The 14,386-nt window shown below is 42.7% G+C and overlaps 1 protein-coding gene across 1 annotated transcript; it reads right to left on the bottom strand.

Annotated features, from left to right (window-relative positions):
• Window positions 1-1,477: 1,477 nt before the first annotated feature.
• On the bottom strand, window positions 1,478-14,025 carry LOC114661079 (small integral membrane protein 10-like protein 2A). The gene is made up of 2 exons (XM_028814198.2): window positions 13,687-14,025; window positions 1,478-1,992 (listed from the first exon to the last, which is right to left on the bottom strand). Exons 1-2 carry the CDS (start codon window positions 13,864-13,866, stop codon window positions 1,972-1,974), a joined length of 201 nt encoding a protein of 66 aa, XP_028670031.1. The 5' UTR covers window positions 13,867-14,025; the 3' UTR covers window positions 1,478-1,971.
• Window positions 14,026-14,386: the final 361 nt, after the last annotated feature.

Below are 14,386 nucleotides of genomic sequence, written 5' to 3'. Positions count from 1 at the left end.
AAGTGTCAGTAAGTACAGTGATGTGCTACACAATTCAAAGGAAACTGGAAGAAACTCTGATAGGAAGAGATCTGGCAGAGCCAATGTTACAACCCAATCAGAAGACAGGTTTCTGAGGGTCACCAGCTTGCGTGATGGATGCCTCACAGCACAACAGCTTCAAGCACAGCTTAACAGTGCAGGTCGACAAAAGACAAGTTAAGTTTCTAAGGGAAAACTTTGTGCTGCAGGTTTGACAGAGTGAGTCGGAATAACAAAGCCATTCCTTAAAGGACAAAACAGGGCCTGGAAATTCCGGCTGTGGACTACTGCAGACTGGAAGAAAGTCTTGTGGACTGATGGATCAAAATTTGAACACTATGGTTCATCCCACAGGGTGTTTGTACGCCGTCGAGTTGGTGAAATGATGGTTCCTCAGTGTGTGACACCAACTGTCAAATATGGAGGAGGAAATGTGATGGTCTGGGGTTTTTGCTGGAGGAAGAGTTGGTGACTTGCATAGAGTGACTGGCATTCTGATTCAAAAGGGTTACAACACTTTGGCTATTACATCAGCAAAGGTTGGCTATTTTGATGAATCAAAAATTAATTACATTTTGTACACTTAATGATTCCAAGACTTTTTTTTGCCATTGTTTACTTGTTCTATGCCTAATTCTTTAAAGCATTTAAGACATTAAACTGTGTGCATTTCCATAAAAAACTGAGGTGTTTAAAAAACGTTTGACCGTCAGTGTACCTCTGTTGATCAGGTTTCATCAAGGCCAATAATCTGATTTCACTAACCAGAATATGGGCATTTTAGAAATGATCAGGGTACTGTGAATAATCGGGTTATAGAAATGCTTGTAAACGCACGGACTGTTAACCTGTGAAATTTGAAAAACAGAAGCATTCAGTCTTGATTCAGTCTGAAAAGTATATGCACTTGGATTAAACCGCGATATATACTGTAACTATAACAATTGTTAATTATATCGGGATATAGGTTTTGTCCATACCACCCACTCCTACCAAAGCACTAGATAAAACAAGTTATTTGTAAGTTGGCAGTCATAGGACTTTATCTTTCTTGTAAAAGTGTTTTTTGAGACACTGTGCAAATTATACAGGAATGTAATTAGATGAGACAAAGCAGCAGAACAGGCAAAACAAACGACAGCAGAGGCTTTGAGAATTTGCAAACAAGAATTTAAAAAATGTCCTACACAGATATGCAGAAATGATGCCAGTCGGCATCACGCTTCATTACAAAATAATTAAGACAGAACTTCACCTAAGCCCCAGGCACTCGGTGCTCACACACACGCCACACGTGTGCACACTCAAACAGGCCTTGCATTTTTCAGGCTTGTTATTAAGGCGATGAATATTCAGCAGACACCACTCCTCTGTCGCTTTTCTTTTTTAATTGTAACACGAAAGCCAACAGACTAGGGGGCGGGCACACTCACTGTGGATTTTTAAAGGAGTTAACCAGATGTAGGGGCTCCCTGCACCTGCATCATGGCTACGGGGAGCAGGCACAGGCCACAGCACTGCACGCACCACCGAGCTGACAGGACACAAGCACACAATAGCACATGTATTCCACTAATTACCCCTCGACTCCTATTCTAACTGTCCATTTCCTTTGATAAAGTCCCCTAAGTCACACCAAAAAAAAAAAAAAAAAAAAGCATCAAGCTGATTTGTCCCACGCCGACTCTGAACATCCTCAGGGGCTTTCAACGTGACGGTTTTCAAAGTCGGGCAGTGGGGCACAACGCAAGTAAGCATCCTCTACACGAAATGTCAAGATGTCTTCACCCACCTCCTGCCACACCAAGGCAAAATTCCCCACTGGCATCCTGAAGTCCTCTCCCACAGATTGTAATAGGATCACTCGTGACACTCCTCCGTGCCAGTTGGGGTCGGGAAAGCTGCTGCCCTCTGGTCAGGTTCCATTCGGTCTCCAGGGTACAGAGAGGGTCAGTGGATTTCGATGTGAACCTGTAAGAAAGAAAGAAAAAATCAAATTTGATCAAAATACAACAAATACAACAGGGGTCTATTTGGTGTGAACATCTCGGGAGCTTCATCATTGTTATACCGGTACCAAAAATGGTACTACACAATTTTTAAAACAGCATTATGCAAAAATTGCTAAGCTTACTGCTAGAGCTTGAAGTGGACCAGAATTTTACCATTTCAACACACCTCTGATCAGGGCTGGACTAGGAAGCTTCTTCAGGCCGGGAATCCCAAGTCTACCCCAGGCCAGGCCACACAATATGCATCAGTTTTCTTGTACAGGCACAGACTCAAAAAACCAGCAAACACCACTTTATCTTGGAATTTGTTAAGAATGAGGAGACAGTAGATTCCGCTTGTATACAGACATTTCACTCTTACGTATTAGCCTCAAAACAACCTCTGATAAAGTGTGGGACAACAATTCATAAATAAATAAACCATAGTTTAATAATATTTATAGCAAAACAAATGTGCAAAAAGCACTGAACCACAAAAAGTAGTTGTCAGTGGAATCCCCTGAGCAGAGATTAGGTTTGCAGTTTCAACTGTGAGTCTGGAATCTCCACAGCCGAGCCACGGTCAGTGTCTGGATGGTAATGCTGAATACTCTTCCACAAAGTTTGAAGTGTTGGTCAAAAATGACCACTTTGAATTTCTTCAATAGACAAAAGACTCAAAAAACATCTCAGTGCTGCAGAACTCTGTCAAGCATTTTTTAAAGAATGTACTTGGTAAACAAAAAATCATTTTGTGTAGCCTGTTCAGTCACTTTATCATAGCACTAAGGTTTAACTATCAGAATGTGAGAGACGCATTTTAAAAATATTAAAATAAAGTCAAAACAAGGCATGTTCATTAACTTATCATGAAATAAAGAACAACAGATACATTTAACAACACAAATCATTCCACTCACATACATGTTTCATTAATCCATATTACTAAACGAGAATGGTAAACTGGAAGGCACGGACCCAGGTACACAGCGATGGACGCAGGAGACATAGTGAGCAGGCGCCTACAGCGCGCGTCTCATAAACCGCAAGTGATGTCTGATCCACCGCGAACGAAGGAGTGACAGCTCAAAAACGAAAGAGCTCAACTAACGAAGGAGTAACGGCTCAAAAACGAAAGAGCTCAACTAACGCCACACAGAAAAGAGGATTCTGCACTGCACCCCAGAGTCAAACGGAAGACACTACGGAGTCCGCAAAGGTCCACAAAGATAGTACGGAAGGCGCGAGAAAGTACGAAAGGCGCAGGCGCCTACAATGCGCTTCTGAACTAAACGTCCACACTACACAGCGTGGTCCGGGTAATAAGAATAAACGAACTCTCTGTATTAAACGTTCGGCATCCTCACACGTCCAAACCATATAGCGTAAGTGAATCACATTACAGTGATGCATTATTAACAGTACACCCACAGAAAACGCTCCGTATTAACAGTAAGTGCAATTATCCATATTATGAACGGTAGACAACGGATAACTAATGGAGTCACGGTCACGGCTCCAAAACGATCGAGCTCAACTAATGGAGCTACAAAAATGAGCCCGCATGGAGAAAATCATTAAACGTGGGCGCCTACAATGCGTGTCTGAAACCGCAGAAGCAAAACTATCTCGGCTCCAAAACCAAACAGCTCGACTAACGGAGCTACAAACACGAGCCCGCATGGACAAATACAATGAACATAGACACCTACAACGCGCGTCCGAAACTGCGGAAGCAAAGCAGGCACGGGTTCAAAATGAAAGACCACAACTGACGGAGATACACAAACAAGCCCGCCTGGATAGAATCAATGAACGCAGGCGCCTACAACACGCGTCTGAAATGCTGCAAGCAAAGCAGGCACGGCTCCATGACGGACATACAGAAACGAGCCCGCCTGAATACAATTAATGAACGCAGGCACCTACAATGCGCCTCTCAAACAGCAGAGGCATTAGATAAACAGCAAAGAAAGGAACGACAAACAGCCGCTAAACAATTCCGCCAATTAGCTGACAACGCATTCTGTAATGAGTCCACTATTAATGAACATTCATTAGGATTAATGAAGATCATTTGCTGTCATTGTCATTCACTTAACTTCCCTGAAGAAACAACTGGCACTACAACTAATGAGTTTACACGTTGTTGTCAAAAGGGTCAGGTCAGACTGCCTCCTTTAGATGACTTTCCTGAATATCTACGGAAGCTTCTAACTAACAATGTACCCGAAAGTAAAAACTTTATGGACTGCATTGGATCCTACAATAGTTCATTTGCTTTTGCATCTACCGGGGTAAATATCAGGCCACCAGCTGGCAATGGCCCATACTGCTTTCACGTATGTGGACAACTATTACATCGGATTGGAACAGTGCACCCTGAGCCAAATCACGAACGCAAATATGCACAAATCTACGTGTTAGATCCAGATGTCGCAATCTATCAACGAATGACCCTTCCTGAAAACAAGCAATGCACAGAGCTGATAATGAGAAACGTCGCTGAAGTCATAAACAGTCACCCATTAGCTAAGTCTACACAAGTACTTACAGGATCACATTCTAACAATACTGTTTTGATTCCTACAGTTGACCTTCCAAGTTCTGACCTGGAATTACCTTTTACACTTAAACGATGCCAATTTCCCATTAAAGCTGCATTTGCCATGACAATGAACAAATCCCAAGGACAAACCATGGACAGAGTTGGCATATACCTCTCTAAGCCTGTATTTGGACACTGACAACTTTATGTAGCCTTCTCAAGAGTTCGGCGTTCATCTGACATTAAGGTTAAAGTTGTAGGTAGGTAGGTAGGTAGGTAGGTAGATACTTTATTAATCCCAATGGGAAATTCACAATAGATACTCCATACCAAGGAAAACTCATTCAAGGACAACACACCATCTTTACTACAAATGTTGTGTATAAAGAAATATTCCAATATATCTTTCTAATGTGGCATGCTATGGGTTCTTTACTTCCTTTGTTCGTCATCTACACCTTTACACTCCAATATATCTCATACATACATCAATGTATTTCGGGTTACCCAACACCAGGGGTTGGCGAGCGAAGCCCCCTAGTAAAAAAATAAACATTTTGTGTAGCCTATTCAGAGACCGAGAGAAAAAGGAAAAATAAAGTTAAAAATGTGACCATATGCTACACTTCCTTACAATGTAAAACAAAAATAAAACTAAATACACAGTAACAAATACCAAAAACCCATACAATATCCAAATATAATTCAAAGTATATTATAAACTTTTAAACAATCTTCATACATAACTTATTATAAAAGCACCAGACGTATGCACCTCTCATAATAGCGCTCCTGTTTAACACAAAGTCAAAACTTGACTTGAACAAAAACAAGAAACCATCTGTTGTAATGTGAAATTTTGCATACAGGTTGATAAATATTTTGTATGTTTTTACTTGTAACTTAGACAAAGCAATGTAATATTAGTGTTACATTATAGATAATAACAGCACTGGTTTGATGGTTTAAGAACCCCTTACCCTCTTTTAGGACCGAGTCTTTGTAATTTTACGACAGGGTTGGGGTTAAAGTGCCTCACACAAGTTTGGCTAATATTTCTCTGCAGGACTCCCACTCAACACCCACAAGAAAGTCAGGCTGCCTAACTGCCAAGCTTTACCTTAATGTATGGTTTGGAGGGCAGGTGTGAAGTATGGCTGTTTGGAACTGTCTTGTATCAGAAGCCTTTAAGTACCATGATGCCCTATTGGCTGTAGGGGTTGGACAGAAAACCTATAAATTTGCTTGCTTTACCTCACTCTCTCTCTCTCTTACCAAACTTACCAAAAGTGCCTCAGGTTGTGCAATATCATAACTGTAGTGCAAGTTTACAGTGAGGTAATTGTACTTATAAGTACAAACAGTTCTACAAGGAGCACTTGATGGACTGATTGAGTATGTTTATAGTTCTTGGGATGAAACTGTTTCTTAATCGCGAGCCCACTCAGATACAGTGATATAAATAATCTGAATGGTGCAGTAAGTGTAATATGGAAAAAGATAATCCGCTGTGGCAACCCCTAACGGGAGCAGCAGAAAGAAGAAGAAGAAGGTGCAGTGAGAGTAACAACGCTAAAGCAGCTATTGTATTTAGAATAGTTTGACCATTCCGTGGACCATTATATTGTTACTGGATAATTACAATCAGATGCATTAAACTAATAAACGATATGCGGTTAATTTCAGTGCATTTATAAAGCCGCGTCAGGGATGTGGATCTGAAAAAGAAAGGGTAACCAAACAGGAACAGTAGCACTGCTTTGACGCTGGGTGCCGCCAGTCTGCAAAACCGAGCGGAGAACTTGCGTACGCCAGGGTATGAGGTACTGTGGAAATGTGCGTGGCTTTACACCAAGTTTAGGTTTTATACATCGTGATTTGAGCATGGAAACGTTCATACGTAACATTTCTGTGCATATGCACCATTTATACATGAGCCCCCAGACCTTCTGGAACAGATGAATCAATGACAAGAGTTCTTTGGCCACAGTATCAATAGACATAGTTTGACAGCATTTCAGGAAAAGAACCTCACACTAACTGTGAAGCATGGTGGTGGAAATGTTCTGATTTGAGGTTGCTTTGCCGCCTCAGTCATTGAGTCAACTATAAAGAATAAGCCAGAAGTAATGACACAAACAGGCAGGGACAGGGATAAGCAGATGAACAAGGCGACCCATTGAGAAAAGACACACTGCCTGAGAGACAACAAACATGGGGCTCAGTAGTGACATACAAAATAAACAATGAGAAGCAGTGACATACATATAGAGCCAGGGATAAGTGGTGACAGATACACAGACAGGTAGGGACAGGAATGAGCAGCTGAACAAGGAGACCATTGAGACACAAACAAACACGGGAATCGTTAATGACATACACAGAGCCAGGTGATGAGATGAATGGTGACAGACACAGACAGGCAATGTCATAGCAACAAAGGGTTACAGACAAAAGCCAGAACTGAAAGGTGACATACAAACTGAGCCAGGAAATTAATGACACAAAAAGATAGACACGAGAGGTGAGTGATGCACAGACGCAGAAGAGTTAGTGGCAAGGATTAGCAACTGAACAAAGAGGATCATCGATACACACAAGCAGTCGGAGAGCAGACATCACACACACACAAACTGGACAAGGGGCAGCAAACGGGGTTCATAGTGACATACAACCTAAACCAGTGGTTCCCAAACTCGGTCCTGACCGACCCACTGTGGCTGCAGATTTTTATCCCAGCCAAATTCACAATTAATAATAATAATTGATCTCATTTATTTAGCTGGTCTTTTTCCCCCTTCTCTTATTCTGCCTTTAGAAAAGCACAGCAGTGTGATTTTTACCTTTATAAGACATTTAGAAATATTTCTACTTTTGCTTTAAAACGCTTACCTCTCTTTTGTTATTTTTTTGTGCAGTTTGCACCGTTCATTGTATCCTAATAATGATAATTAAAAACAAATGGAACGGACAGGCAGGTAAACAACACTGAATGATGAAAGGCTGCAACAACCTTAGCATCAAACTCACTAATTAGTAGATAATAAATTAAACAATCAGAACACCTGGAAAAGCAGAATGAAAATCAGGCTGAAAATTGTTACAAAAAAACTGCCCCCTTATAAATGCTTAGTACATTATAATAAAAATTTACCAAAAATTAGTTTTGTTATTTCTCCATTGAATCCAAAACACAGAAACTGGGAAATAACAGCTCACTTAATTGGGCTAGGAGTCCAATTAAAAACAAAAGTTGGTTGGAACAAAAACCTGCAGCCACAGGAGGTCCGGTCCCCAGGTCTGAGTTTGTGAAGCACTGACCTAAACCATGAGAAGCTGTGACATACATACAGAGCCAGGGATGTGTGATGGTGACATACAAAACAGAGACAGAAGTAATGACACACAAAATGAGTCAGGGAAAGGAATCAGACACAGACAGACACAAACTGAGCAAGACACACGCACAGGAATGATTAGTGACATACAGTACAGACTGAGCCAGAAATAATGACACACTGTGATACGCTTGAATGGTGACAGATACACAGTCAGGTAGGGTCACGGACAAGCAGCTGAACAAGGAGAACCATTGAGAAAACACATGCAAACCAAAGGAGAGACAACAAACATGGGGCTCAGTAGTGAGATATGAACTAAACAAGGAGAAGCAGAATTTCTAGGCGCAGCCAGGGTGTTGAGGGGGTCCGGCTTGGTGGACTCAGGATTGGGTCACTGCTTTTTGCAGATGATGTTGTCCTGTTTGCTTCATCAGGCCGTGATCTTCAGCTGTCTCTGGATCGGTTCGCAGCTGAGTGTGAAGCGGCTGGGATGGGAATCAGCACCTCCAAATCCGAGACCATGGTCCTCAGCCGGAAAAGGGTGGAGTGCCCTCTCAGGGTTGGGAGCGAGATCCTGCATCAAGTGGAGGAGTTAAAGTATCTCGGGGTCTTGTTCACGAGTGAGGGAAGAATGGAGCGAGAGATCGACAGGCGGATCAGTGCGGCGTCCACAGTGATGCGGGCTCTGCATCGGTCTGTCGTGGTGAAAAAGGAGCTGAGCCGCAAGGTAAAGCTCTCAGTTTACCAGTCAATCTATGTTCCTACCCTCACCTATGGTCATGAGCTATGGGTAGTGACTGAAAGAACGAGATCGTGAATACAAGCGGCTGAAATGAGTTTCCTCCGCAGAGTGTCTGGGCTCTCCCTTAAAGATAGGGTGAGAAGCTCAGTCATCCGGGAGGGGCTCAGAGTAGAGCCGCTGCTCCTCCGCATCGAGAGGAGTCAGATGAGGTGGCTCGGGCATCTGATCAGGATGCCTCCTGGACGCCTCCCTGGTGAGGTGTTCCGGGCACGTCCAACCGGGAGGAGGCCCCGGGGAAGACCCAGGACACGCTGGAGGGACTACGTCTCCCGGCTGGCCTGGGAACGCCTCGGGATTCTCCCGGAAGAGGGAAGTCTGGGCATCTCTGCTCAAGCTGCTGTCCCCGCGACCCGACTTCGGATAAGTGGAAGAGGATGGATGGATGGATGGATGAATGAATGAATGAATGAGAAGCAGTGACATACGTATAGAGCCAGGGCTAAGTGGTGACAGATAAACAGTCAGGTAGGGACACAGATAAGCAGCTGAACAAGGAGAACCATTGAGAAACCAACCACACGCAAACTGAAGGAGAGACAAATCGACTGCACACACAAACATGGGGATCAGTGGTGAGATGCAAACTAAACAAGCTGAAGCAATGACAAACACAGAGCCAGGGATAAGTGGTGACAGACACAGAGAGGGAAGCCAAAAAGGGATATAGACAAAGCCAGGATAAAAAGGTGACATGGACTGAACAATTAATGACACACAGCGATAAACGGTGAAGAGCAAAGGTACAAGGTACACACACACACAGAGCTGGGGTGACTGGGGGCAGACAGAGAGAGGCACACACACAAAGAGGGACGGGCAAAGACAGCAATGGGGACATAAAAACTGAACAAAGATAGGCAATGACATACAAAGTCATTTAATATGATGCAGGGGCATGCAAGCATCAATCACACACACACAGTGGGAGCACAAAATAGCAATGATATACACAAACCACCATATTAAAAAACAAAAAAAAAAAAAAAAGTTGGATTAATGGTGGCGTGCACTGAGTGGCCAGTTTATTAGGTACACCCCCACTTTCACACCAGTGCCAGGAGGTGGGGAAAAAAAAAATCACGCAGGTTAATTATTTACTTATTATATTATGACAAATGCACTTTGGATTAGAAAAACTGAAAGTATGAAAGCAGACTACCGCTTCGGGAAAACGGCACGACGAAAGACACAGAGTGGCTAGGCTTCGTCAGCAAGTCAGTTGCCTTGGCGACAGTTGGACTTTCCCTTGATCGGAAGTCCCGCCTGGAGCTCAGTGCTGATGGGGTAAGCACCTTGTAAACCCTGAACTAGACAAGCAGGTTAGAAAATGGACGAGAAATCAAACCAAATGCTGTGCCTTGTAACTGACAAATACAACTGATGCTCCTAGAAGGCCACCTCACGTTCACCAGCCCATCTTTCCCATCCCTGGCGGCAGTAGGTTCCTTTTTGAAGCCTACACAGAACATCTACAGGGATGTCGAACTCCAGGCCTGGAGGGCCGCAGTGGCTGCAGGTTTTCATTCTGACTCTTTTCCTAATCAGTGACCAGTTTTCACTGCTAATTAACTCCTTGTCCCTTCATTTTATTAGCCCTGTTTTTAAGGATTCAGTCCTCTGAATTGATTTGTTTCTTTATTAAATGGCAGCCAAACAGAAATGAGACGTGAAACGAGCCAACAGATGACCAGCTAAACTGGGATTTCAAACTCCAACCAGTTTCTTAATGAGAAGCCAATTCTTGCTGTTAATTAAACCCGTTATTTAATTCCATGGCTCGCTGCTGCTCTCATTTTGCCACAGCAGACATTTCCAAAATTATTGATGTTTCTGTTGTTTCTAAGACCACCGTCAAAATGTTTTGGTGACCCGAGAGATCAATCTTACGAGACCTTCACATTTCTTTATTTTCAGATATTGTGCGATGGGCACAGGTGAGCAGGTCATGTGGCGGCTTGTTTTGTATCTCATTATTGTTTGGCTGGTAATTAAGGAAAAAGAGACAACTAAGGGACCCGAGTCAAGTTAATTAAAACTGGGGCAAAAGAAGTTCATTAGCAGCAAAAACTGGTCACTAATGAAGAAGATGGTTAGAATGAAAACCTGCAGCCCTCCAGGACCGGAGTTCGACACCCGTGATCTAGAATTTAAAGGCAGTGTAATTAATGAACCCCATAATTCAGTTTTAGGGTTACGGAAAAACTACAAACCATCCCAGCAGTACTGACAGGGGTGGACAGGCCTGGATGAGAGTTCATTTCAGGGTGAACTCACACTTACATCCCCACTAACTCTCAAAGTGTCAATTCAGTGGCACCAGGGTACATGGGGGTGGGGAGAAAGTCAGTGTGTTTACATGCACACACAAACCCAGGATAAGCTGGCAGAAGTGGGATTTCTTAAAAATCCACGTTTACATGCACAAGTGCGCTTATGGAGTTCTGTTCTGGCAAAATGCTCCAATGTCAGACTGCACAAAAAAAAAAAAAAAAGTCATCATGACCCCCCAAAACAAGAAGGCAGCCTGTGTTCATTTTCTTGTGTTTTATAAATTAGTTTAGTCCTTCAGGTAGTGGGAAGTAAATAACATCCATCCCACCATCCCCTTTTTACATCCTAAGCCACCAATAATTAGCTGTATGAACGCTGGGCCACTCTGTCACCTGATCACATGGATTTAACATATTGATAGCAAACAGCTGGATGAAAACTAAATTGACTCTTTATTAATATGTTTCTGTTACCAGATTGTATGCAGCATACTCATTTCTTGGCTGTGTGACTGAGCCCTACAAAGAGGCAGCATAGCCAGTGCTGCTGGGATGATCACAACACACTTTTATTGAAGTAAAAATTATTGTGTTATGTTACTCATTACTTTAAAAAGTAATCGGACAAAGTAAGGCACATTACTTTTAACGCAGCAATTTTTACTTCAATAAAAGCAAGTATTGTGTTATGTTACTCACTACTTTAAAAAGTAATCGGACAAAGTAAGGCACATTACTTTTAATGCATCACTTGCAGCACCGCTCCTGAGATAAAGCTGTTTAACTTAATTAGCACTGCACACTCGGCTTATCAACAAAAATTCATAGATTTCTGAAATATTGAGACATTAGTTCAACCAAGGTAAGATATAATGCAGTTAGTCGGGTGAGCATTTGCCTTTGGAAATTTATCCTCAGGAATCTTCTAACTTTTGCTGCTGAAAGCATGCGCGAAGCTAAGTAGGCCAACAGAGTGCAACGGACATGCGCATTTTTACTTTCTCGACTTCAAGCATTCACACGATTTTAGTAGTAACCTCATTTTTTACTTTCACATTGGCAACTGCACACATTTGCAGGCTTCACGGCTATGGGCATGATGCACACAAATTTACGGAGTGGCTAATAACCTCCTAGGCACTCCACCGGTTTTATTTACCCTACTGTTGTAAAGATATCCATGTTCATTTGCTGCATATTTTCATTATTTTGATTTGATATTAGCTTAAAAAAAATAATCAGGTTTTGGGTTGCAATTATGCCCATCAAAGTGTAGTGCAAGTCCATTGGACTCCCAAGCCCAGGCGTGCAAAGTCAGTGATGCAGCTTAGTGAAAAAATAAAGGTGTTAGAACTTTGTTCCAGAATGTTGGTCGCGGGTTTGGTTTTGAAGAATCGATGGCTCATTACACCAGCAAATAGGAGGGAAGGAAAGACTGACTAGAGACCATTGAGAGGGCTGAAGCCATCATTGATCGCACTCTCTGGGTTAATAGACAACTCACCTCCACTATGCTCCCATACTCTAAGGGCCTCAAGCCCTTAGCAAAAAAGGTCACAGAATTCTAGGGAATGACTAGTGATAAAAAAAATGTTATGCATACTACCAATTTTATTTTGTGTAGGGCATCTTATGGGTTATTTCATGGTTATTGTGTTATGAAAAGTGCACATTATCAGAATATAGAGCTGTAAAGAATTTTTATGCAGTAAAGTGTATTTTCAGCAATTTCTAGAGAAAGATGACAATTTTTGGTGGTTGTGGGTACCCAACACCCTGTTTTCCAAAGGTTCAATGTGTAGGTTGGTCCACCTTATCCACAGGATATGGTTCCAGGCTTGAGATCCATCCCCCCCCGATGCTCAGGACCTATATAAAATAACAGACTATTGAGCTCACAGAGCAAACACAAGGGCAGGCCGTGACTCGGCAGCATCAGCCTGCACAGGTTATTTAGCGGGCATGTGCAGATTTCAAATGTTTTTTGTCGAGAATATTCTGGATTAATTTTATTTATTTTTTTTAATAATTTCAAACCACAGTTGGTCCAAACTGCAGATGCAGATGACAAACCCACGAATAAGATGGGACGAATATAGTAACATTCACATCTTTGATTTCTGTGACATTCTTTAGGACCATTATCCATCCCCATGAAAGCAGAGGATTTACTGTACACACACTAATTATATATCATATACATACATACTCATTTGTAATGTGTTTGAGTCTAGATATAGGCATATAGCAAATAAATAATAATAAAAATAATGAAAAGGCACACCCAGAAAAATGGAACGATGTAAAGTTAATAACTTGTCTCCTGCCAGTACAACTTTTTCTGAATAGTCACTCAAGAGATGCCACTCAGGCAAACCAGAGCTGAGCCCCTTGTGTGTATTGGGCAGGGCGTCAAAAGTTTCTTAACCCAAAGCAAGGGCCCAGACCCCTAAAACCACCTTCTCCAATCAGTCTCGAACTCCTGCTTCTACCGTCTGTACGGAGGGGATGAAAGCGCAAGCATCAACTACCATCTTCCGTTTTATCCACTCACCCTCAGTGTGTGAGGAGAGCCTGACAACAAGACCTCAATATTTAATTTAACTCTTCTCGCCTTTGCCAACACGGCCCCTGTTCCACGACGCTGATCGGACTCGAGCCGCATCCGACTTCAGCAACACGGACGGAAACAAGACAAGCACGGGCCTCGCACCTGTAGTCGTACGTTGAACATCATGGAGGCGATGAGGTACAAATAGGGGAACTTGATCCGGAGTTTCCAGGCCAGCTCAAAGAAAATAAGCAGGGTGCGGGTGAGCCCTTTAGAAAACGCCCGGTACGATCTGCCGGCAGGTCCCGAAAACCGGACGACCAAATCCATCAGACCCGCCATGCAGGACCGCACCAGGTGGGACTGGGTGGAGGAAACGGTGCCGTTTTGCCCCACTTAACTACAACTACCGAACTGGACACAGATGGCCATTTAACGTGAAAAGTATCCGGGCCGATTAGCAACAACGAACTAGACACCTGACGCGAAAATTCAGGAAGTCGTGTTTCGTCACTTCCACTTACGGGACAGCCCCCTAACCCGGAAGGCTGGTGTTAACGTTAGTCTCGATTCTTCTATTTTATTTGATTTATTTTGTTCGTTGTGTTTTCATAAATGGCCGAAAAGAGCAAAACACGTCCCAATATTTTAAAACGAGACCCAGATTTTGTGTTTGCCCTGCACTGACTCTTGGCAAGAAACTTAGGGGCCGTGCAGGGTGGCTTAACGAAGGGAATATGGGCAAGAGCAGAGAGGACTTAGTATAGCCTACAGTATGCTTTGGATTTGATGAAGAGCTACGTAGACATGCATCTGAAAAAAAGTGGAAAAAGAAAATAATTTTCCCAGAGGTTTTCATTCT

The sequence above is a fragment of the Erpetoichthys calabaricus genome, chromosome 11, assembly GCF_900747795.2.
Source record: "Erpetoichthys calabaricus chromosome 11, fErpCal1.3, whole genome shotgun sequence".
NCBI lineage: Eukaryota > Metazoa > Chordata > Cladistia > Polypteriformes > Polypteridae > Erpetoichthys > Erpetoichthys calabaricus.
Note: the sequence above shows the minus strand (reverse complement) of the source record. Positions and strands in the feature narration are given on the sequence as shown.

Coding starts and splice junctions, on each gene's coding strand:
- LOC114661079 (XM_028814198.2), bottom strand. CDS start 13,866: ATGGCGGGTCTGATGGATTTGGTCGTCCGGTTTTCGGGACCTGCCGGC. Junction 1,993..13,686: donor TGTTCAACGTACGACTACAG/GTGCGAGGCCCG, acceptor TCTTTCTTACAG/GTTCACATCGAAATCCACTG.